The sequence below is a fragment of the Sapajus apella genome, unplaced genomic scaffold (genome assembly GCF_009761245.1).
Source record: "Sapajus apella isolate SASKATOON/1434 unplaced genomic scaffold, GSC_monkey_1.0 scaffold89, whole genome shotgun sequence".
Lineage (NCBI taxonomy): Eukaryota > Metazoa > Chordata > Mammalia > Primates > Cebidae > Sapajus > Sapajus apella.
The window spans coordinates 2,260,610-2,285,785 of record NW_022437029.1 but is presented as its reverse complement, the minus strand read 5'-3'; the positions used below and the strand labels follow the sequence as shown (position 1 = coordinate 2,285,785).

Genomic DNA, 25,176 nt, shown 5'->3' with positions numbered 1-25,176 from the left:
TTTTTTTTTTTGAGACAGAGTTTTGCTCTCGTTACCCAGGCTGGAGTGCAATGGTGTGATCTCGGCTCACCGCGGCCTCCGCCTCCTGGGTTCAGGCAATTCTCCTGCCTCAGCCTCCTGAGTAGCTGGGATTACAGGCACGTGCCACCATGCCCAGCTGATTTTTTGTATTTTTAGTAGAGACAGGGTTTCACCATGTTGACCAGGATGGTCTCGATCTCTTGACCTTGACCTTGTGATCCACCTGCCTCGGCCTCCCAAAGTGCAGGGATTACAGGCGTGAGCCACCATGCCCGGCAACAATTATATTTTTTATATCATTTTCTGTTTTTTAAAGAAACTAATAGAAGAGAGAACCAAAATATATTTATAGAGTTGGTACAAAATATACCAACCTTTTGCCATTTTTGTTTTTCTTTCTTTTTTCCTGTGGATCATGTTACCATCTGATGTCATTTTCTTACTCCAATGTAGCTGTGTTGTAAATGGGGTAATAAGTTCCCTTTTTGTGGTGTTTAAGGATCATTCCAACATGACTATGGAAATTGCGCCTGGAGAGACAGATACCATTAAAGGATTTATTATACTCACGGGTCCTAGAGAAGGAGGCATGGTATGCCACCATGCATGGGATCATATTGGAGGTGCTCCTAGGGAGCGGACTCAACAGAGCAGGTAGGACGTTAATAGTGTGGACCCCTGGACAAGTGCTTTTATCTTACTGGTCCATTTGAATGTGTCGCTAGGTCATAGTCAGGGGACAAGAAGGGAAACTTGTTGCAGGGACCAGCCTTCTCACACTGGTGCACCTCATTGTTTGGGCATGATGGTCACAGCCTATTTGTGAGGATGTTGAGGCATCAGGAAAATATGAAGTTTTAGAAATTTACAAAAACTTCATTTCTACCCTCCTCCTTTTTGTTGTTATTGTAGAATATACTACATTGCTATATGTTATAGTGCCAACAATGCAGTTTTTAATACCATCTTATGCAATTGCTTTTCTAATCAGCTATAAGAAAAAATGAAAGAAATATTCAACTATACAGTGTTTCATAATTCCTTAAAAAATTACCTTTATTGATGCTACTGATTTTTTTGTGTTGATTCAAGTTACTGCTTGGTGTTGATTTTGGCCAGAAGAACTTCCTTTAATATTTATTGTAAGAAGTGTCTGCTAGCAAGAAATCATCTCAGTTTTTGTTTATCTTGAATATCTCTAGTTCATCTTCATTTTTGAAAGATAGCTTTATTGGATACAGAATTCTTGGTTGACAATTTTTTTCTTTTGGTACTTTGAATATGTCACCCTACTGCCTTCTGGCCTCCATTGTTTCTGATAAGAAATTAGCTATAAATTTCATGATGGTTTTCATCTATGTGATAAGTCATTTTTTTCTCTTGCTGCTTTCAAGTTTTTCTCTTCACTTTAGCTTTCACATTTTTACTCTGTGTCTGGGAGCAGATCTCTGTGTTTATCTTACTTGAAGATTTTTTTAGCTACTTGGATATGTAGATTATTGTTTATCTTCAAATTTGGGAAGTTTTTGACTATTTTTTCAGAGATTCTTTTTCTAAATTTTTCTCTCTCTTCTCCTTTGGGACTCCCATTCTGAATATTGGTATATTTAATGTTGTTTTGAATTTTTCTAAGGCTCTGTTTATGTTTTTCCTTCAAAATACATACTCTCTATTGATCTATTTTTAAATTTGCTGAGTTTTTTTATTGTGCCAACTCAAATCTCCTGTTGAGCCTCTTCAGTGATTTTTTTCATTTCACTTATTGTACTTTTCAATTCAAGAATTTCAGTTTGTTTATTTTTATAGTTTCTAACTCTATTTTAATAATCTCAATTTGATATGCTTGTAGTCCTCCCTTCTTTTAACTCTTCAAGCACGTCTTTGTTTATTTCTTTGAGCACATGTATAATAGTTGCTTTGAAGGCTTTGTCTGAGGAGTTCAACACCTGTGCCCTCCTAAAAGCAGTTTCTATTGCCTACTTTTTATTCCTGTGTGTGAGTCAAGACTTTTCACCAAGTTCTTCACACTATCATTCTGAAATTACTGCTTCTCTCTCTCTCTCTTTTTTTTTTTTTTTTTTTTTGGATAATCTTTGTATAACTTTTTATTTGATAGAATATCAAATTTACAGAAAAGTTACATAGTAGAAGGAATTTATCATATAATTTTTAGTCAGATTAACGAATTTTTCACATTTTGCTTCATTTGATATATCCTTATTTTTTATATGTTTAAATATCTGTATGTTTATATCATTTTTTGGACCATCTGTTAGTAAGCTGGAAAAATCACATATGTACTTCCAAAGAGCAAGAACATTCTTTTAAATAACCATAGTTACAATGATCAAAATCAGCAAATTTTAAATTGATATGATGTTATTACGTAATCCACAGTCCATATGCAACTTTTGTCATTTGTCCCAATAATGGCTTTTATAGCACTTTCTCATTCATCAGTCCTGGATCATATATTGCCTCTACTCTGAAATAGTTTCTTGGCCTTCCTCCTGTCCTTGACATGTTTTTAATACTGCTAGAGAGTTATTCTACAGAAAATCTCTCATTTGGATTTGTCTGATGTTTCTTTAATTATGTTCTTTTTCATGTGACATTTCCTTATTGGTCATTTGCATATTTTTCGAATAATTTGCCCAAGTTTAAGGCAGGAAATTGTTTGCTTTTCATTTATTGGGTTCTACAGATTCTTTATACATGCTAGATACAAGTGTTTTTTTTTTTTTTTTAACAAATATTTTCTCTCTGCCAGTCACTTACCTATTCATTTTTCTAACATTATCTTTTGATGAGCAGAATTATTTCATTTTGATGAAATGCAAACTATACATTTTTAAATGGTTTTTTAGGCATGTCTAAGACATCTTTGGTTATTCCAAGGTCAAGAAGATAGATTCTGATGATCTTTAGAAGCTTTATATATATATATTATTTATCATTTTTCTACTTTTTAATGTATCCCATCTGGTTTTGTTTTTGTTTCTCTGTTCTTACTATTCTGCCTTCTTTAGGGTTAATTGAATTTTGGGGTGTTTCATTATAAATCTTATTTTAGCTTTTTGGTTAAACTTCCTTGCATTAAATTTTTTGGTATTTGCTCTAGGGATCACAGTTTTAATTCTGAAGTTGTCACTGTCTGCTTAGAGTTAATCTTGTACCACTTCCTGTAAAGCACCAGAACCTCATGATAGGCTAGTCATATATACAAATCCACCTTTATATTATAGTCACATATTACATCTACTTACATTGTAAATTCATAATAGTTTTTAAATTGTTATATGCATTCAAATACATTTAGAGAAGAAAAACATGTATTTTTTAATATTTACCCATATATTTACCATATCCATTGTGCTTCATTCTTTCTACAGCTTTCAGTTTCAATCTGGTATCATTTTTTTTTTTTTGTCCTAAAGAACATTTTTTTTTCCTGCATTTCCTGTAGTACATATCTGCTGGAAACAGATTCTTGCACCTTTCACTTATCTAAAAATGTCTACATTTTGCCTTCATTATTGAAGAATAATTTTTCTGGACATAGAACATTGGATTCTTTGTTTTCTATCAGCACTTGAAAGAGGCTATTCTGTTGCCTTTTCTTATCCATTGTTGGTCATTTACATTGTTGGTTGCCTGTTTATGATGTGTCATTTTTCTCTGGCCATTGTCAAGATTTCCTCGTTGTCTTTGGTTTTACTACACTGTGCTGTGTCCCACACTTCTCTGAGGTCTGTGATGTGCCTTGTTGTGATTCTTGGAGTTTGCTAAGATTCTCAGATCTGTAGCATTATCTTTTCCACCATTTTGAAGAAATTTTTATTTATAAGTTCTTCAAATATTTTTTCTGCCTCTCCTCTCATCTCCTCTCCTCACTCTCCTCTGCTCTCCTCCTCTCTCTCACTCTTTCCCACCCTTCCCTTCTCTCTCCTTCTCTCTTCTTCTCTCTCTTTTTCCCTCTTTCTCTCTTCTGCTTCATCTCACTCCCCCTACTCCCTGCTTCTGGGACTCAATTAAATATATGTTAGACCAATCAACACTGTACCACTGATCACTGAGGCTGTGTTCATGTTCATTCTTTTCTCAGTCTTTTTTCTCTCTGTTCTTCAGATTGGATCATTTCTATTGATCTCTCTTCAGTTTGATTGATCCTTTCTTTTGATGTCTTCAATCTGCTGTTAAGCCATTTAATAAATATTTTATTTTAGAAATTAGTTTTCATCTTGATGATTTCCCTTTGTTTCTTCTTTATATTCTGTTACTAATTTGAAATTCTTAATCTTTTTATTCATGATGGCTACATTTTTTGTTTTAAGTCCCCAAACATATATCTAGTAGCTTCTTTAAAGTCTTTGTCTGCTATTGAAGCATTTTGGCCACTCAGGATTATTCTCTTAGGTGTTTTTTTTTTTTTTTTAATCATGACTATGGGTCATATTTTCCTACTTCTTTACATGTCTGTAAATTTCGATTATATGGTAGACATTATAAATGATATTTCATAGGAAATCTGGAATCTGTTATGTTCTTCTGAAGATTATTGATTTTGTTCTGGCAGGCTGTTTGTTACCTTGGCTGGGCTCAAAATGTGAACTCCGTCTCTCCTGCAGCAAGCAGTACAAAAATTTTAGTTCATTCCCCCCTGCCTCCTAGCTGTTACCTTCTGCCTGGTTCCTTGGAGTCTCCCCAGTATGTGAGAATTCAGGGGAGTGGAGCCAAGAATTAGGAAAGAGTTGACATGTGGATTTCGGTGCTCCTCTCTCTGAAGTTCTTTCCTTCCAGAGATATTCTCCCTCAGTTTTCGTCTGCTCTGGCAGCCCTAAATTCCATTCTTGGATTCATTAAGCCAATGAGATTAACGGCTTTCTATTTGAGCTCCAATCACTCCACAACACACATACCTGAGAGCTTTTCCAGGATAAAAGCCCTACACACATAAATCACTCCTATTGCAATTCCCTTCTTTTAAGTGTTGATTCCAAAAATAAAAAAACTAAAAAATAATAAAAAAGAAAAAAAGAGTTGATTCTACTTTAATTTCTGCTTTTGGTTACTCATTACTGCCTTCAAATGATTGTTTTTAATATTTTCTCCACAGTTTATACTTATCATCAGTGGAAAGTTTTACTGTGGTGTAAGCTACTCTACCATTTGGAAGTCTAACCTACCTTGAAATTCGAAGGATATTTTTCTGGAGTTTAGTATCTATGTTGGGAGTTATTTTCTTTCATTGGAGTTTTATACTTAAAATAGTTACCTCTGAGAGGACATCACTGCTGATACTGACCTGAAAGTTGGTGGGTACAGAGACCCTGGAGAAGGTGATGCAGGGTAGATGGCAGAACCCTGCCATGGGAAGAAAGTGAGGGAGAGCACTGTTGGAAAGGGAGGTGGAAAGACACTGAATAAAGGTGGGTGTTTTCCTATCTTCCCTAAGGCTGACTTCTGGTAGATTAAATCACCTCCTCAAACTGATAAGGGAAAAGTGAACCAAGAGTTACTCTCTCTAGGTCTTTCTATAGCTCTCTGAGGTTACATGAATTGATATTCGAAGATCTCAAAGGATTCTAATACCCCCAGAACCTTCTCTAGTTTGTCAGTTATCTTGTTTGTGTGCTGGGTTCACTCCTTTGATTGGGCACTGTCCTGGGTACTGGTAAAAGAGCAGTGAATATAATACGCATAGCTCTCACCCCTCAAAACCCACAGCCTTGGGAGGAAGGAATGCTAAGCAGACACCTCCCAAACAAGTTATTGATGACAACCTTGGTAAGCAATGTGAAAGAAAGGTACTGGGAGCTAAGAAAGAATCCACAGGGGTCTAAACAGCCTGGAGGGTGGTGTGGGATTAGGGGATCTGTAGGGTGAACACTAAAGCTTTTATGCATAATTATATGCTCAGATGTATGGAGTCAGGGACAGATATTTTTCTTTGCATTATATAGGTAAATATAATGGATTGAAACCTTTAAAATACCATATTAAAATCTATTCTCATTCTTTATGTGAATTAACTTTTGTATATTTCAACAGAAGCTGAGACTAATGATGGAACCCTCCTATAAGCTGGGAAGGAGCCTGTGGTCATTAGGGTGGAGGGAGAGGGCGTGTGGTAGCCCCCACATTAAGGGGTCTTTTTTAGATGCAGGACTCCCCTGGATTCTGTGGGTGCCAGGATACACACTGACAAGTGATGCGCCCTGCAGCAGGGGCTGGAAGCTCAGCACTCTTGTGAGTTCATTAGAACCCCTGAAGAACCCCGGTTGGTCTAGATTTAGTTTAAAGAGTAAGTTTTCTTTGACTTGGAGCTCAGTGGCCAGCTCACTTAGGGCAGAGATGAAGGAGAGGGCTACTTGAAGCTACTGCGTGCTTTTGTTCGTGTCTGAGCAGCATTAAGATGAAGTCTGGAGGAGCTAAGAGCAGGACACAGGCAAGGTTCAACAGCCTTCCGAGGTACAGGAAGGTGGGCGATGAGGACTAAGGCTGACTGACTAGGTTTAACGTTTTTTGTTCCAACTCCAGGAGTGGAAGGGTGGAGGGCAGACGCTGGTGAGGGGACACTGAGGTGGCCTGACTTGATCTTGGAGTTTCAGTGAGAAGCACTGTCTTCGTGTGAGAAGCAAAAGGAGGCCTGGGAGAGATTGGGTACTTGCCACACTGCCTTTCTAATTCTGGTTTTACTCCTGGCGTTTCCTTGAACTTTACTGGGGGTATGGGAACACATGTTCAGAAAGGCAAGTCACTTGGCCCCGCAGAGATGACGTTCCATGGTCACAGCTGTGGGGTGTTTGCACGTGGAATGTCCTCGTGAAGTAAACAGTTCTCCACCTGTGCAGCCTGTGGTCTCAGGACAGACATTCCTCCGCGACCCTGAACATGTTTTCATCAGTTACCTGGCAGTGGTTTGAGCCCATCGGGTGGTAGGAATCAGGAAGCACAGGGGTCAGCTGGGAAAATGGGTGTTTGTCCCGTGACTGACAATGGCGACTTTGAGGTGAGCCATTCACTTGGAAGACCGGCGCTTACCTGCTGCCAGGGCGTGCCGGGCACGTGTGCTCTGGGAGGCTTTGTGCATAAACAGTAGGCCACGGCAGTGAGGAGCAGCCTGCAGAAACCGACAGCAGGGCTCAGGTTGTGTATGCTGCATGCTGTGTCCTGGTCTCGTTTGATTATGGTATTATTATCCTTCTTTTGCATATGAGGAGACTGAGGCCTGGCACTGGTAGGTGGCGGGGTAAGGATGCCACCCCAGGACTGCCTGACATCCAAGTCTTTGTCTCTTTCCTCCAACCCATGTTATGCTGTTATCAGTATGAAGATGCTTGGGACGTAAAACATGAGTAGGTTCTGAAACCTTCCATGTGACACGAGCTCCATTTGTTGTTCCTTTGTCGGTAAGCAAACTTCGCCTCGTTGTGTGAGTCCACTGGCCGTCTTGGTGGTCTTGGCGGTCTGGGAGTGCTGTCTGCATCTTCTGGCTGGACGTAGGGTGGAAGGACCTATGCAGGTGAGACTGGATCACCTCCCATCCCCCCTGCCCTCCACCTACATCTGCACCTGAACCCTCTGCCCCATGCAGCTTTCTCAGAGCCACGTCCTTCAACCCAGGGAGAAGCAAGCCTGAGCCTGTGGACTGATCCAGGCTTGGCAGGGGGGGTGCCCCCTGCATACTCACCCACAGGGCTCATGCACACTCTCACACACACCTCTGGCACACGCCTTGTTCTTCCCAACAAGGACACTTTTCATTTGCCAGGTGTCCACACTACCCGGATGTTTTGTATAACATCATGGTTTCTCCAGAGTGTTCATCCTTTTCCAGTTAGGTGACACATCACAGTAACCTCCAGTTCCTTTCCCCAGATGAAGACACCCCACCAGACCCAGTGCATGATCTCTCAGGGCTCCTCCAGAGTCTGAGTTCTGGCCTGACCCTGGGCAGGGCTTCTTGGCAAGCAGAGCCATTTCAGTGGGAGATCCTGTCCTTTGGATTCTCCAGCTTCCCTTGAGCCCCACTTGGGACAACTCAGGACTCTCCCCTTCACTGGTCAGCACCTGCAAGAGGCAGGAACCACATAGATCTCATCCGTCACTGCATCCCAGTGCCTCAGAAGCACCCGCCCGTTCTGGGTGCACAGTCAGCGTGAGCATAGACGCCATGTCTGTTCTGCTACCTTGGGCAAGGATAAACCACCTAATATTAGAAATGTTCTCTGCTAGGTGCAGTGGCTCACACCTGTAATCCCAAGCACTTTGGGAGGCTGAAGTAAGCAGATTGCTTGAGGTCAGGAGTTCAAGACCAGCCTGGCCAACATGGTGAAACCCCGTCTCTACAAAAGTTAGCCGAGTATGGTGGTGCAGGCCTGTGGTCCCGGCTATTTAGGGGCTAAGGCAGGAGAATCTCTTGAGTGCAGGAAGTTAGGCTGCAGTGAGCTAAAAATGTTCTCATCTCCAAAATGGGAATACTAAGAGTTCCTGGGATTCAATGAGATAATTCTGATGATACTTGCATGCTTGAGTAATTTGCAGTTGTCATAGTTACCTCCAAATTCAGGCAAGGGAAAACTCTTGCACTGAGCTAGAGCTCAGTGGCAGCCTCAGGAGATGGCACCTAGGGGAACAAATGGCAAATCTGAGGCCACTCTCACCATCTTCACTCTTCCCTTTACACCTTATGTTTTCCTTCTCCATTGAATACTCTGGTAGCTACCTCCTTTAAAGGACACTTGGGGATCAGCGGGTTGCTGACTGACTTACATATTGGAGGGTGGGGGGATTGAGGGGGTGACCTTTGGAACACCTGGGCCTTTGGGTTGGGCCACCAGCCTGGAACTATTATCATTTTGCTGTTTAATAGCACTGTTTGTTACTTTGACAGTGAACACAGATAATGAAAGCAAGGCTGTTCTTTGAAGCCTAAAACAGTGGTAATGGATTTGAAAACTACTGTTTCTGTCCAACTCTCATTTTGTATATAATGATAGCATGATCATCAGTCAAGTTTGGTGAGGTTCCAAGCGTTTTCGGCAGAGCTGACAAAAGACTAGACATTTTTTTTCAAGCCAAATTGTATGAACATTAGTGCCAGAGCTGGTGAAACTTTGTTCAGCTTTTAAGGGTTTGGCTGGTAGGGAGGATGAACATTGGAAGAAATCTAAATATTAGAGCCAACTCAGGCACAGACCCACGACTCTTTTTCTCTGTTCATTTTTTCTTTGCATTTCCCCCATCACTTCCCATTCCATGCTAATATGAATTGGTTAGATATTCAAGCCCCCGTTTTTAAGTGTGAGGATTCATCGTACCTAGCAGTAAGAAATAGCTTTCCAAATAAATGTTGTGACAGCATGTGGAGTTAGAGCACACAGTAACTATGGAGTCAGTTATGGAAGGCAGGGACACCATTAGTTCAGTATTCTGTAACAGGAATATTGGCCAGTAATCATGTATTTGATTTCTATAAAGTATGAGGGATTTTTTAAATTCAGGAAGCAGCTGAATTTACGTGGATGAAATGATCATCGTGTCTGGGATGATTTGCTTAGAAATCACTGCATAGGAGTGGGATGAAGTGTGGGTATAAGGATGAAGCAAGAGTAGCCATATGTTGAGTTCATTTTATGTTCTTCATATTTTTGTATCTGTTTTAAATTTTTCATTGCATTCAAAAAAGAAACTCAATGTAAATAAATGATGTTATAGCATATATCAAAATATTAAGTAGCCATTAAAATAACACATGAAGAATTTTAATAATGTGGTATAAGTAAGAAAATCAGGCAGTCAAGCTTTCTAATATGATATGTGTGTGCATGTGGACAAAATATTTGCATAAAAAATGACTGGAAGGAAATGGAAACATTAACTGTGTTATCCTTGGTTGGTTGGATTGTGGGTGATTTTCATTCTATTTTCCAAACTTCCTGTAGTAAACAAGAGAAAAAATCATTTCTTATAATTTGAGAAAAACCTTTTTGAAAGAAACTAATCTACATTGCGTAAATTAGTGAAGCATTTGTTTCAGTGATCTGTTTTCCATTAAATCACCCCAGTCAGTGATTAAACGCTTGTGCTGTTACCAATCTTGTGGCTGTGGACACGGTTTTGGCCTGTACTGTGCTGCACTCTGCCCTGGACTGTCTTTGCTGGGGTGTATGCAGGCCAGATCATGGCAAATGCAGTCACCAACACCATTTCACTCATTGGTAACTTCTACTAACCACATTCCTTTAGCGTGAATTTCCATCTAATTTCAGGGAGCTCGACATGATTTCCACAAGGGTGATGGACATTAAACTTCGGGAGGCTGCAGAAGGCCTTGGGGAGGACAGTACAGGTAAGGCCCTGCTTCCTCTGCTCTGGGGAGGATACTTGCTTTGTTGTGGGGCAGGGAGAGGGGCTGACGGAGGCAGACCTTTGGGGCTCTCTGTATGAAAAGTGGGGGTTCAGTTCCCAGTGTGGTCAGATACCCTTAGGCCCTCCACACTGTGACTGAGAGCACATACACATTATTTAAAGCTGTTCAGGACAGAGTTCCTCTGCTTCTCTGTCAAGCACAGGGACTTTCCGGTTCATTTTCCTCCTTCCTGGAGGTAACCAGTCCCCATGTTTGGTTGACTTGAATGCAAAGGAAGAGGCACTAAATGGATTTATTTACCGTCCAAGAATATCCAAAGAAATCTGTAGGAGGCTGAGCAAAGTACCTGACAGCCTGATCGTCTGTAAGAAAAATAATTACATCAAGAGAGAGCCTTTGATCCCTCTCTTTTATGACTTTTATTCTGAAGGAGACCTTTAGTATGTTTTCTGCTGAGCTAAATTCTAGGCCATAAATCATCATCTCATAAGACATTCTAAGAGTTCTCCAATTATGCGATTGGTTTACTGTTATCCACATATTGCTATTTATGTCCTGATAGAGTTGTAAAATTGACATTAAAAATTAATCTCCCCACAATGTGCTTTTTACCTAGGTTAGCCATTCATAGCCTCCCCTTATTTTGGTGACCACAGTCTCCATCTCTCTCTTATTTACATTCAAAATGCTAGTAGTGATTGTCTTTGATATAGTTCAGGAGAAACAGTTCCCAATAATATTAAATCCTAGCTGCTAGCCACTAGGTTCGGATTCTAATTTCAGTAAAGACTCCATTTCAAATATTATGGATAGATTTTTTTCTTATTATTTCATGTTAGAATCATTTTTTCCTCTGTCACATTTCAATGGATACCAAATAAATCCCAATTTAAAATGAGGGTTTTTAGATGAGCCCTGAAAAAAATGGAGTTTCAAATTTTCTCATATTATGGGACACTGTTTATTACTTATTTTAAACAAGAAATGTTTGAATAAATATTTCATCAGCCCGAAATAACCTCCTTAAATGCTAGCTCTGAATACATACAGAGGTTACTGAAGAAAAGAGACTAAGTTTTCTTTTTTCAAATAGTGAGCTTAAGTTATTTAGACCAACCCTCTTCCACTGAAAATTTAAAATTCTAGATAAGAATATTCTTTAAAATGTTTTTCAAAGTAAGAAATAATAAAGACCAGAACTGAAATAAAAATGGGCCAGGCACAGTGGCTCCCACTGTAATCCCAGCACTCTGGGAGTCCAAGGTAGAAGATTACTTGAGCCCAGGAGTTCAAGAACGGTTTGGGCATAGTGAGACCCTGTCTCTACAAAAAATTTTAAAAATTAGCTGGATATGGTGGCACAAACCTGTAGTCCCAGGAGGTTAATGCTACAGTGGGCCGTGATTACACTGCTATACTCCAGCCTGGGCAACAAGGAAGACCCTGCCTCAGGAAAAAAAAAAAAAAAAAAAAGGAAAGGAAAATGGTAACCTGGGGAGACAACAGAGTCTAAAAGCCACTTTTGACCTTAGATCATTTACTGGTCTTGGAAATTATCAATCCTGGAAATTTTCATGTCTTCATGGGTTGGAAGGTAAGAGTAAGGAGGGTCAATTATCGAAGTACAAGGCCTGTATAAAGTAGACTGTCTCATAGAAGACACTCTCTGCAATAAAGGGGAGCCAAGGAGTTGCAAAATCTGAGTAGGTGTGAGCTAGGGGTAAACCAACCCTTGTGTAGATTTGTAGCTTGAGTTTGCATCATTTGGGTAATTCAGAGAACCTCAACCCTTGAACTTGATTAATATTGCTTCTGCACTAGATGTAAACCCAGGTACTTTGCAGAAGCAAATAATATTCACTAAAGGAAGGTGCCTTCCATTTAGACTTCAAATTATTACAGAAAATGATATTTTCAGTATCATGACAAGCATCTAGTCAGTGATCATCAGGCATCTAAGGCAACAGGATATCATGAATGAGAACCAACATGCCATTGGTTGAATTGTGCTCCCACCAAATTCATATGTGAAGTCTCCAGTATCTCCAAATGTGGCTTTATTTGAAGGCTGAGTTCTTGCAGATGTGATTCATTAAGATGAGATCATACTGGAGTAGGGTGGGCTCCTATTCCAATATGACGGTGTCCTTATGAAAAGGGGAACTGTGTACGTAGGTATGCACACAAGGAGAACGCCATGCACACATGCAGACAGACACAAGAAACAGACACATGAAGGCATAAATATCAGAATCACCAAATACTTCCTATACAACAACCATGCATGCTATGTTTGAAGATCATAAAAATGTTTTAAAATATCTGAAAGTTCCAGGGAACTATAAAAAAGTGCCATATCACCCGGCCAGTGCAATAAAGCAAGAGAAAGGATTAAAAGGCAGAGAGATGGAAGAAAGAAATAAAACTGTCTCTATTTACAGATGACATGATTATGGGGACAACATACACAAAAAAAGCACTCAGAACTCTTACACAAATATAGCAAGATTGCAAGATACAGGTCAATATATTTAGAATCAATTGGATTTCTGTATGCTAACAATGAACGATTGAAAAATGGAAATTTTAAAAGTACCAAAAAATTGAAATATTTAGGCGTCTATTTAGTAAAATATATGCAGGATCCACATTCTGGAAAATACTAATAATTGTTTAAAGAAATTAGCAGACCTAACTACATGAGGAGAGATAGTATGTTTATAGATTGGAGGACTCAGTGTTGCTGTCAGTTCTCCCCAAACTGAGCTACAAAATTGTGTGTTAGTATATGTAGTTACAGTACACTCTTTAAAAGTCAGTTATGGAAGGCAGACCTACAATTAGCTCAATATTCTGTAGCAGGAATACTGACAAGTAATAATTTGTTTGATTTTCATGAAGAGTCAGAGATTTTTTTCCTTTAGGAAAAAGCCAAGTTCCTATAGATTAATAATAATAGTGTCTGGGATGATTTTTTTGAAATAACCCTCAGAAATGGGGAGGAGGAGGCGTAAAGACGAAGCAGTCAAAATCCCAGCAGGACTTTTTGCAGATATTGGCAAGCTGATTTGAAAATCTGTGTGAAAAAGCAAAGAGCTAGAATAGATAAAACAATTTTGAAAAAGAGTAAAATTGAAAGTTTCGTACTACCTGTTTTTAATACTTAGTATAAAGCTGCAGTAATCAAGACAGTATGGTATTGGCAAAAGGACAGATGCACAGAGACAGAAGGGAATAGAGTTCAAACAGACCCATACAAATATGGTTAACTGATTTTGACAAAACCGTAAAGGCAATTCATTGGAGAAAGTTTAGTATTTCAACAAATGGTGCTGGAACAATTGGACATTCACATGTGAATATACCTCACAGATTATACAAAAAACTCAAAGTGTGTCATAAACTTAAATGTAAAACTCTAACATGTTTAAAAGAAAGCATAGGAGAAGATGTTTATGACCCAGGATTGGGCAAGGGTTCTTAGATATGATACCTGAATCCATAAAAGGAAAAAATTTATAAATTGGACTTCATCAAAACTTTAAAATATGTTGTGTGATGGCTCACGACTGTAATCCAAGCACTTTGGAGACCAAGGCGGGCGGATCACCTGAGGTCGGGAGTTCAAGACCAGCCCAACCAACATGGCGAAACCTCGTCTTAAAAAAAAAAAAAAATATATATATATATATATATATATATACACACATATATATATACACACACACATATATATATGTATATATGTACATATATGTTGTGTGAAATACACTTTTAAGAAAATGAAAAGACAAGTCACAGACCAGGAGAAAATATTTATAAATCACACTTGATAAAGGACTTATATCCCGGACTTACGTCCACACTTGATTAAAGACTTACATCATGTATTTAGAAAAAATAGGAAAACAAATAACCCAGTTACAAAATGAACATCAAATTTTAAATGATGCTTTACGTAAGAAGATGTACAGATGGAAAATAAGCACATGAAGAAATGCTCAATATCTATAATCATTAGGTAATGCAAAGTAAAACTACAATGAAATACCATGACCCACCTATTAAATGTCTGGAGAAAACCATCATAACAACAGGAGCTGGTAAGTGTGCATTGAAGGGAGGAATCCAAAATGGTACAGCCACTTTGGAAAAACATTTGGCAGCTTCTTGTGAAGTTAAACATACACTTAGCCTATGACTCAGCAATCCAAATCCTAGGTATTTACTTGGCAGTAAAAACTTAGGTTTACACACGCACACACACATACACACAAACTATAGCAACTTTATTTATAATTGCTAAAAACTGAAAAGAACCCAGATTGAAATGGGTTTAGGTTAAAATGGTTCAACACACTGGTATATCCACACAATCTCAACAACAGAAAGGAACAAACTATTGATTGGTATAACATGAGTGAATCTCTAATGTGTTGTACTGAATGGAAGAAGCCAGAATGAAAAGGGGACGTACTGTGTGACTTAACCTATATGACATTCTAGAAAAGGCAAAACTATAGAAACAGAGAAGTTATAAGTGGTTGCCCGGGGTTAATGATATTGGAGAAGGTTGGACTACAAAAGGGCAGCATGAGGACAGTTCTGTATCTTGATTGCAGTGATAATTATACAACTCTATGTACACCAAAAAGAATGAATTTTACTGTGTGTAATTTTAACAATAAGTGTTTTTACAAGATATGGCAGATTTGAAAAACAAAGGATTTTTTAGAAATAAATGCAATAATTAAAATTTTATTTTAAATTAAATTTATTTAAAATAAATGTAATAATTAAAATGCTTGGATATAATAGCAGATTATATCAGATCAAGATAGATCACAAGAAATTATACAAAATGTACCATAGAATGGCAAAAGGATGGAAAATACAGAAAAGAGAACAAGGGGCATAGAGAGTAAGTGAAAGGGTGTAACATCCATTTGAGCACAGTCTCAGGAGAGGAGAGAAGGGCTGAGAATTTTCTGGATTTTATCAAAAAGATGACCAACTCATAGGTTTAAGAAACCCAATGAATCCCAAGAAGGATAAATCAAAGAAAATCCATATGAAATAAAACTGCAGAAAACCAGAGGATGAATAATCTTATGAGTCTGAGAGAAAGAGACAGATTATCTGGAAAAGAGCAAAAAAGTATTTAATGCCTGACTTCTCAACACAATGGAAGCCACAGAACAGGGAAACAATAGCCTAAATATCCTTGGGAAAAGTAACTGCTGAACTATTATGTTGGTGCAAAAGTAATTGCCATTTTTGCCATTAAATGTCATGGCAAGAGATGCATTACTTTTGCACCAACCTAATAGAATGTTATACTTAGGAAAATATATTTCAAGAGTGATGGACAAATGAAGGCATTTCGGACAAACAAAAACTGGGCTGGTCCCAGTAAGCCCTCAGTAAAACAGATTCCACACAAATGCACCCTCAGGCCAAAGGAAAATCTTCCTAAGGGACAATCTGGAATATGAGAAGGAATGAAGAATAAAGAAAACAAGTGGATATATCTATGTGAACATGAAATAACTTTGGGGTTTTTTTTAACAATCAGAATTAAAACAATAGGGTATAAAAATGGAATTAAAGTATTCTAAGGTCCTTGTATTGTCCTGTAATCAAAAGTGTAATATAATTTCTAGGGTAACCACTGAAAGTACAGAAGCAAAAGGTGAGGTTTATAAACTAGCAATGGAAGAAATTGAATGATTTTTTTAAAGAACAATTAAAAAACCCCTAAGATGATAGACTTGTTTTTATTAATATATCAATAATTACAGAGCATGTAAGTGGACTAGTTAATTACATTAATTGTTCCAGTTAAGAGTTAAGGATGATCAGATTAAATTCCAAAACTCTAAATATATTAATCTTAACTATAAAGGTTCAGAAAAGTAAGGCTAGTAATAGGACACAAAAACCTACACCTTGTGAACACTGGGTAAAGGAAGATGGTGTAGCTATCCAGGTTGAGTATCCCTTATCCAAAATGCTTGGATCAGGAGTGTTTTGGATTTCAGATTTTTGAATACATGCATTATACTTCCCAGTTGAAAGTCTCAAATTTGAAAATCCAAAGTCTGAAATTCTCCAGTGAGCATTTCCTTTAAGCATCATGTGGGTACTCAAAAAGTTTCAGATTTTGGAGCATTTCAGATTTTCAGATTTGATATGATAAACCTGTACTAATAGCAGTCAAAATGAAATGTAAGACAAAAAATATAACTAGACATAAAGAGGGCCATTCCACAAAAGATTCAGTTCCCCAGCAAGATAATAATTTTACATTTCTATTCATTAACATGTTATAGAAAGTTGTATTACTGCTCTTTTAGAATTTGTCTAGCAGGCTTTCTGGTTTTTGCCGGAAAGCAACCTCTCCAACAAATAAAGTTGTAAAGTAGAAATTGACAACTTAAGATAAATTTAAAAATCTATAATCAGAGTGGGTTATTTTTAACACATCTCTCTCAGTAATTGATACAACAAACATTTTAAAAATCAGTAAAGGTATAAAGTACTTGGACAACACAATTTTTTTAAAAAAGGTCTTGTTCTAATTGACATATATTGAACATTGATGAAAATGCATTATTTTCAAGCACACCAGGAACATTTTAAAAAATTGTTCATATGGTAAGCCATAAAGCAAGTATCAACAGATTTGAATGCGTTCAAATCTTTCAGAGTATGTTATTGGACCACAGTGCAATTAAGCTAGAAATCAATAACAGATTGAAAATCCTCAACTGCTTGGAAATGAAGACTTACTTTCCTAAATAACCCATAAGTCTAAGAAGTATCACAGTAGAAATTAGAAAATATTTTTGACCAAACAATAATGAAAATACTATATTTTAAAACATGTATATGCAGCTAAAACAGACTTAGAGGGAAATGCATTGCCTTAAATATTATATTATTAAAACAGGAAAGTCTAAAAAGTAGTAAACCAAGTGTTCATCTCAAGAAGTTTAAGAAAATAGCGAAGTAAACCTGAAGAAAGTAGGAAGGAAGGAATAAAGATAAGAACAGAAATTAATACAATATAAAATAAAAATTCAGTAGAATTAACAAAGCTAAACTTTTTTAAAGCAATTAAAATTGATAAATCTCTGGTGCAATTGATCAAGGAAAAAAGAAGAGGCACATTTATGATGATATCAGGTTGAAAAAAGAGCCATCAGTCACTATAGATGTTGTGAATGCTTGAAAGATAAAAAGATATTATTAACAATTTTTGCCAATACATTTGAAAATTTGGAAAAAAATACATTTTCAGAAAAATGTTACTTAAAAAATCAGATTCAAGAAGTAGAAAACTGGACTAGTCCTGTAACCATTAAAGAAATTGAATTACACATCCTAGCAGGAGAAGAAATATAACATGAACAAATGGATGGCTGACTAAGCCCTGCCAGTGAAACAAAAGTATACAGCAGTTATACTTGAGGTCTACCAGTTATACTTGAGGACGCCATTAATGCTGTAAGCAGCATCTTTGATGGTCATGATATTGAGGTTGTGTATCTATTCAGGCCTTTGAGGATGCATACCAATTTGTTGACTAGGCAAAAGTCACAGGGTGTCCTGACCAAATGCAGAAAACTCTTAAGAGTCTTTCAAAATAATAAATGCTCATTGACAACTATCAGCTAACAACATAAACATTTTTTACAATTATAAAGTTAAGAACACTTCCACTAGAAGTTGAGAAAACTGTGCTGTAGAACTGATTTCTCCTCGGAGAGGGATTTGTTCTACCTGTAATGATGTAGGAACTCCTACTGAAGTAATCCTACGTAATTCCCCCATGAGAGTAAGATCATGTAAGTTTCTCAAGGGAGCAATAATATAAACACAATAGAAAGATCCTGGGTTTTTTAAGGAATTCAGTTTATTAAATTACTATAAAAACGAATAGTTTTGCAAATTTTCAGGATGTATTAGACAGCATCCTGGTAATCTATGATGCGGCATCCTTCAACTGTCAGTTCCGTAACTATTCCAGGAAAGGAGTGAACTTTGCTGAGCAGCAAATGTGAAATCGTGGAAACCTGGGAGAGAATGAAGGTGTCACCAGAGAAATGATCATAAAATGTTGAAAAGTGTGGTGAATTCTAATAATCCAGGAAACATGGCAGAGTTGGCCCTGTGGGGATGACCAATCTTGTTATTTTTCTCAGCAAGAGTCATTAGCTCATCATGCATTTGGTGCCCCAGAGAGCCACCTTCTTGCCCATAAGGTTGGGCCACCTCTGATTGTCCTTGATGCTGTATTCACACTAGACAAAGCATTTCAGCATTCTTATTTATTTATTTATTTTTGAGACAGAGTCTTGCTCTGTTGCCAAGGCTAGAGTGCAATGGTGCAATCATAGCTCACTACAGCCTCAAACTCCTGGGCTCAAGCAAACTAGCCTCCCTACTAGCTGGGACTACAGGCATGTGGCACCATGCCCAGCTTTTTTTTTTTTTTTTTTTTGGTAGTAACAAGGTCTCACTATGTTGCCCAGGCTGGTCTCAAACTCCTGAGCTCAAGCAAACCTCCCGCTTCAGCCTCTCAAAGAGCTGAGATTATAGGTTGTGAGCCACCATGCCTGGCCAAGAATTATTTCCTAAATTGCTTGGGTTATCCCATAACTTTTACCTCCTCAAGACTTTTGTGGTTGACTTACACATATTTTAGAAATTAAAACTTGGTTATACATGAGAGGAAGGTTGCTAATTTTGATTCTGTGATCATCTTCCAGAACATTCTTGGCTCTTTTATTTAAATATCCTTAATAAAGAGAAAACAAGATGCATTTTCAGGTGTGTAAAACTGGTATACCATGTACTTCTGTGGAGTAAAAGGACTTTTCAGAAGCAGATAACATACATGGATGGAAATCTTGCTTTTTCCCCTTACGTGCCCATTGCATACATGCCCATAAACACACATTGTACACACTCTTACTTATTGTTTTTTTTTTTTTTCTCTGATCTGTATAGGAAAGAAAAAATCTAAATTCAAAACTTTTAAGAAGTTTTTTGGGAAGAAGAAGAGAAAAGAATCGCCGTCGTCCACAGGAAGTAGCACCTGGAAACAAAGTCAGACAAGGAATGAGGTCATTGCCATCGAGTCCGGACCAGTGGGCTACGACTCCGAGGATGAGCTGGAGTAAGTTGAGTTTTACATCCCTCAGGCCAGGAGCACCCAAAGATGCTATTTCATTATCCTGGTAACTTGCTGGATTTCTGAGCCCCCTTTCTTCCTGGGTAATTCCATTAGAGGTTTTTCCACACAAGTTGTTGTTTTCTATCTTTTCAAACCTAGGGATGGAGAACGCTGCGTGTGTTCAAGTCCACAATGACAGTGGGAGAGGAGGTACTACATGCCATTTTATAAAAGGGCAAAATAAGCCCTAGATAAAATTTGGAACTTGCCCAGCATCCTACAGCTGATAGTGACAGGATCAGGGTAGGGGCCCTGGTTTAACAGGACTTAAAACTCTTTTGAGGACCTAGATACTAAACTAGAAAAGTACATTTCTCTAAACTTGAACACTGGGGCATGCTTCTTGCTATTCACTTAGAAAAAATTCATCCAAAAATATCATTAAGAAGAACAGACCCAATAAACACAAAAAAACTGGGAGGTCTAGTAAAGAAATCCTTATTTTTGTAACTTGTATTTCATTAAAATATAGTTACAGTATATATGCTGCATTTATTCTAGCAGTTATTTCTGTGACTAAGAAGAAATGAAACAGATTTGTTGCTATGCCGGCTTTTACCTTTTTTTTTTTAATACAACACTGGCCCTTTAATTTGAAGATAGAACTCTTCAGAAAACGTAATATCCCTCAGGTTTGGGGTACAGACCACGCTGAGATGCGTCCCAGGCTTGAGCGTCCCGATAATGGTGTCCTGTTCCCGCCCCTGCTCTCCCCTCCTCCCCAGCCTCCTCGCCTGTTTTTTAAAGGAGTAGAAATTTTACTGGCCACTTGGTGGCACCAGATGACTGGAAAGGAAAGATTGGACGATTGGAACTTTTTTTTTTTTTTTCCCCAGTTTTGGGTGTTTTTTTTGGTTTTGCTTGCCTTTGGTGCTAGCACGGAATGTAACAGATTCACATTGCACCGTGTGAAGTGTGGAAGGGATATACTATGTGTGCATTTTTTTAGGCGGTGCTCTGAACTCTTGGGGCGTGAGATGTTATCATGATAATATTACTAATTATTCAGTGTCATCACTTCGCATGCCCCAGGGAAACTCTAACACCCACCCCCATCCACCCCTGTCTCTTGACTGGATGGAGCACACAGTTCTGGTATTGGAGAGACAGGCCTGGGAGTGGCCCCTCCAACCACAGACAGGAGCGCAGCCGGTGGGGCAAGCTGGGGTGAATTGGCTCGTGGTGTGAAATAGCTGATCACTTGCTGGTGTCTATCCTGTCACAGCAGCGCACGGAAAGTGGAGACAGTGCGCTTTTTATCTTGATATTCCCAGCACCTTGCAGGGAGCTGGTCCTCAGTGACTGGTAACAGTTGGCTGGTTTTGACGCTAGGCAAGGAAGATTGGGGGTGGGGCATGATGAGGCCTGGGAAGTGCAAACGACATTTTTAGAGAGCAGCGCAGAGGAAGAGGCAAGTACTGTTTGGCCTGTGGGAGTCTGCGGCAACTTCTCATCCATCACTGCGGGCAAAACAGCTCCATTTACTAAGGCACATTACTGCTAGCAAACCACATGGGACCCTGTGGGTTGAAGAAAGTGATGCCCATTTATCATGTCTGTGTCTGTACAGTTGTGCTTCTTAAGTCTCTTGATCTATAACAATTTCCTTTTGCCCTCCTCCCTTTGTTTCATGCCATTGATCTGAAGGAAGAGTAGGGCCATGTGCCCTATAGAATGTCCCATATTCTGGCTTTGCTTTCTCTTGATGTGATTCAACTCTTTCCTATATTCTCCCAATTCCCAGTACATCATTCTGTGGATCTAGATTCTTTTAGGTTCAAGCAGGTGCTGGGTGTTGTTATATCCCATCTGAGTCACCTGCTTTCTGAGCAGTGGGTTCAGGGTGTCATTGTGGTCCCTCTACCAGCTTTCACCTGACAGTTTTAACACAAAGTGGTGATTCTTCTAATTCCGTCATTCATTGTACACTTGCTAACTGAAATTCTTCAATGAGAACTTTCCTTCATCAATTGCTTGGTTGCTCTGAAACACAATTTGTAAAATCAGGCTCTCCTTTTATTGATCCACCCTCAGAGTAATGACATGGTCCTCTAGCAACTCCCAATAGTGGCCAGTGGGTTTTGTTTTTTTCTTTTTTTTCCCAAATACCATTAGGAATGCATTACTTTTTATATATTTGATTTGCTTTAATCCATGAGTCTTTATTCATTTTAATGCTCAAGTTGTTTCATCTTAGGCTGTTGACAGTCACTTCAAATTTGCTCCTGGGGTCTTTTGACATGACCCCATTCATCTTTGATGGCTTCCTTACTTTATTGCCCAATGAGAAATCTCAGGTTTAGTTGGTATATTTTCTTCCCCCGACCTGGAATCAACACTTTTTTTCACAGGGCCCTGGTCCCCTCCTCATGGTGTGAAATGGCTTTTAAAGACCTCAGTCCAGCTGCCAGGGGGCAATGATTACTAATTGGCTATCACTGCTTCTAGACTTTTCTAGTGGATATAGCTAGGAAATACTTTATTTTTCAAGAGAAAAATTAATCATTAATTTGCTGATATTTCCAATTCAAGTTTAATAAGACAACATTTTTACTTCTTTAATTCTTTGTATACTTTTCTCTTACACTGGAAATCAGGGCTCCTTATGATATTGACAAAACGACTCATTTTCTTTAACCTATCATAGATTATAATAATTTCCTTATCCCCTTTCCTACATGGAAGTTAAAAATACTATAAATGCTTTTCTGCATGGTGTCTTATAATAGTGTTACTGCGAATAAATCTACAGAGTGCAATGTAATGTTTTTGATTTTTAATCATTATTACTACTAATAAGATCGGTGAGTGCAGTTTGATGTCTTTGGTTTTCTTGCCGTTGTTCCTAGAATGTATTCTATCTTGGATGTGGAGTTGAAGTCACTTGGAATTATTATATTCTCTGTCTTGTCATGCTAATAATATGATATAAAACCAGATTTGTTTGTGTTTGTTTTCTAGTTTTAGAGGTTGTTTCATTTCTCTTTTTGATTTGATCTTTTAATTATGTAAAACATTTACATAGTTTCAAAGACAAAGTTGTAAATGTAGGTATCTTTGCACCATGTCTCCTCATCTAGTCCTTCCTTCCCCATAAAGGAAACCACTTTTACATATTTGTTATGTATTTTTCCATTTTCATTTTTTTAAATATAAGAAACACACACACATGTTCAGATAACATCCATGCCCCCTTTTCCACGCAGTGCTGACATACTGTGAACATTGTGTTGCTCTGCAGTGGTTGTGATTTATTTCACTTAGTAGAATCTGATGATGCCTGTATGCACCGTGTAGAGAACCTTCCTGCCCGTCCGACCAGCTGTGGAGTCCTCCATCCTATGACATTCCATGTTTGATTCAGTTAGATGCCTACCGAGGGGCATTAGGTGTTTCCCGTCTTTTGCTCTTCTGAATATTGCTGTAGTGAGTGGCCTTGCGCGCCTGCCATTTTGTTTTTGCCCACGCATCTTTGCGGAGACCTCTTTATGTTGCCTCTGCTCTTTGTTACATCCAAAATGGAGGTGCTTGGGTGGTGATTGTGGTCCCCAAAGGATGTGGGCCATGGGCTGTCTACTGGGGAAGGGAAATCCAGGTGTGTGTGTGACCTTCGGGTTAAGAGCTGCCCTTGGCAGGGAGGGCCTGATTCCATCAGTTGGCGTGGTTCCTTCCCTGGCATGTGAGGACACGCACATCCTGGGAACCATGGGTTCCCACTTACAAGCTTACAGTTGCAGGCATGAGAGTTTAATTAGAAGGAAGCATTATTAACCAACACAGTTTGATCTACAGTGGGGCAGAGTTCTTACTGCCCCACAGTGGACAGGATGCCCAGGGTAGGGGAGTGGCAGGAGGGGGGGGGTGGGGTGGGGCACACAAGATGTCCAGCGTGTGCAAAGGCGGGCTTTCCTTCCTTCATCATCGGGTCTCAGTCATCTCCTTCCACCTATTGTTCAGGCAGCTGCTGCTGCTAGGAAAATCTGACAGCTAATTCCCACATCCTTTTAGGACATTTTGTGAATGTCCTGTGGGTTTCAGTCCCAGATCAGATTCTTGAGCTCAAAGCCGAGGAAGCGGCTGGAATGGCGATGACAAAGGCCACCATCTCTGCTCCAGGATCTAGGTAGGCACAGAGGTTTTGCCAGGATCTACGTAGGCACACGGATGGTGCCAGGTCATAAAAAGAGGCCATGGCTTTGCAGATTTGCAGTTCTCACTTCGAACAAGCCACTAATGTATGTCTTGGCTGTCTTGTGAGGATGCGTTCAGCAGGCAGGACCTCAGCCTGCTGCACACACACAGCCTTCAACCCATGGAGGGGCTGTATGTTTGCCTGCAAGATGTGACCTCACCCTCCCCGGGGCAGCCAGGACAGGCCTCCTCACAAGCTGGCCTTTGCCAGCCCCTCCCCTCTGCAGGCGTGCTGTCTTACACCTCACACCTTGTCAAACCTTGATTTTTCCACCAATAAAAAGAATTCACACACCCTTTAGCTCTTCTAGTAAGATTCCTTTCTCTACAATGCTCCAAATAGTTGACTGGCATTTGATAGTGTGTGGATAAACTAAAGTCAGGGACCACTGAAATGTAAACGCAGCAGAGGGAGTGTTGTATGATGTTCTGTTAACCCAGATACCCCTTTCTCATTCTGAGCCCCCTGGGGGGGTCAGTAAGATGGAGGTGGGCAGAGTCTCACAGTGGCTGTTTTATCCTAGGGAGTCAAGGGGCACGATGGGCAGCCGGGCCCTCTCTCACGACAGTATTTTCATTCCTGAGTCCGGACAGGACCCCACTCGGCCTGTGCGGGTGTTTTCCCAAGAGAATGTGTGTGATCGGATTAAAGCTCTGCAGGTAAATGTTTCTTTGGTTGTGTCACCGGGTATGCAAGTCAAACATCCATCGAAACGTTTTTAAATGGTTTCTGCTTGGTTTATTTGGTACGCCGTAAAGTAGAATCACATACATGACAGCTCTCCCAGGACACACCGAGTTACAATGGCCTCTCGACTCATTCTTAAACAAAGAAGAGATGGCAGTGGAAGAGCTGGCGGCAGATGCACGTTCAGTTCAGTTCTCTGCATCATGCCAAAACACTGAAGACATTTTCAGCATGAATGAGTTAGAGCAGGAGGATTTGTTGATAAATATCATTGATGAAAATAAGAGCACATGTTCTTTATTCCAATCTAGTTAAAAATACAGTGTAATGTGAAAATGGGACCACCACCTCCTCCAGGGGGACTTCCTGCCAAGCGGGGAGAAGACGCCGGCATGAGCTCTGAGGACGACGGGCTGCCCAGGAGCCCCCCAGAGATGTCTCTGCTGCACGACGTGGGTCCTGGCACAACTATAAAGGCAAGTACGGCCTGTGCTGCTGCACGTCTCCATCCATACCTGCCGTGGAGGGCGCTGGAGCTCTGGGATCCCCTGTGTGTGCCTCTGAGATCTCCATGGATAGGTGAGGCTGTGCGTGGTGTGGCCGACTGGGTCACTAGAGCCTACAGTCAGCCCTTGAGATGTGTTTATTTTCATTCTTTGA

At 39.4% G+C, this 25,176-nt stretch overlaps 1 protein-coding gene and 1 non-coding gene across 5 annotated transcripts in view; both read left to right on the top strand.

Moving 5' to 3' along the window:
- Positions 1–25,176, top strand: part of CRACDL (CRACD like) — a 145,722-nt gene that overhangs the window by 83,222 nt on the left and 37,324 nt on the right. For all 4 annotated transcript variants that reach the window (XM_032255397.1, XM_032255396.1, XM_032255394.1 and 1 more), the window contains exons 2-5: positions 10,296–10,375; positions 19,412–19,580; positions 24,353–24,488; positions 24,828–24,992. In XM_032255397.1, coding sequence (XP_032111288.1) covers positions 10,306–10,375; positions 19,412–19,580; positions 24,353–24,488; positions 24,828–24,992 — 540 coding nt within the window. In that variant the 5' untranslated portion in view covers positions 10,296–10,305. The remainder of the gene's footprint in view (positions 1–10,295; positions 10,376–19,411; positions 19,581–24,352; positions 24,489–24,827; positions 24,993–25,176) is intronic.
- LOC116534843 lies at positions 16,733–16,794 on the top strand. Its single transcript, XR_004261912.1, has one exon. It is a non-coding gene; the product is annotated as a U7 small nuclear RNA (small nuclear RNA).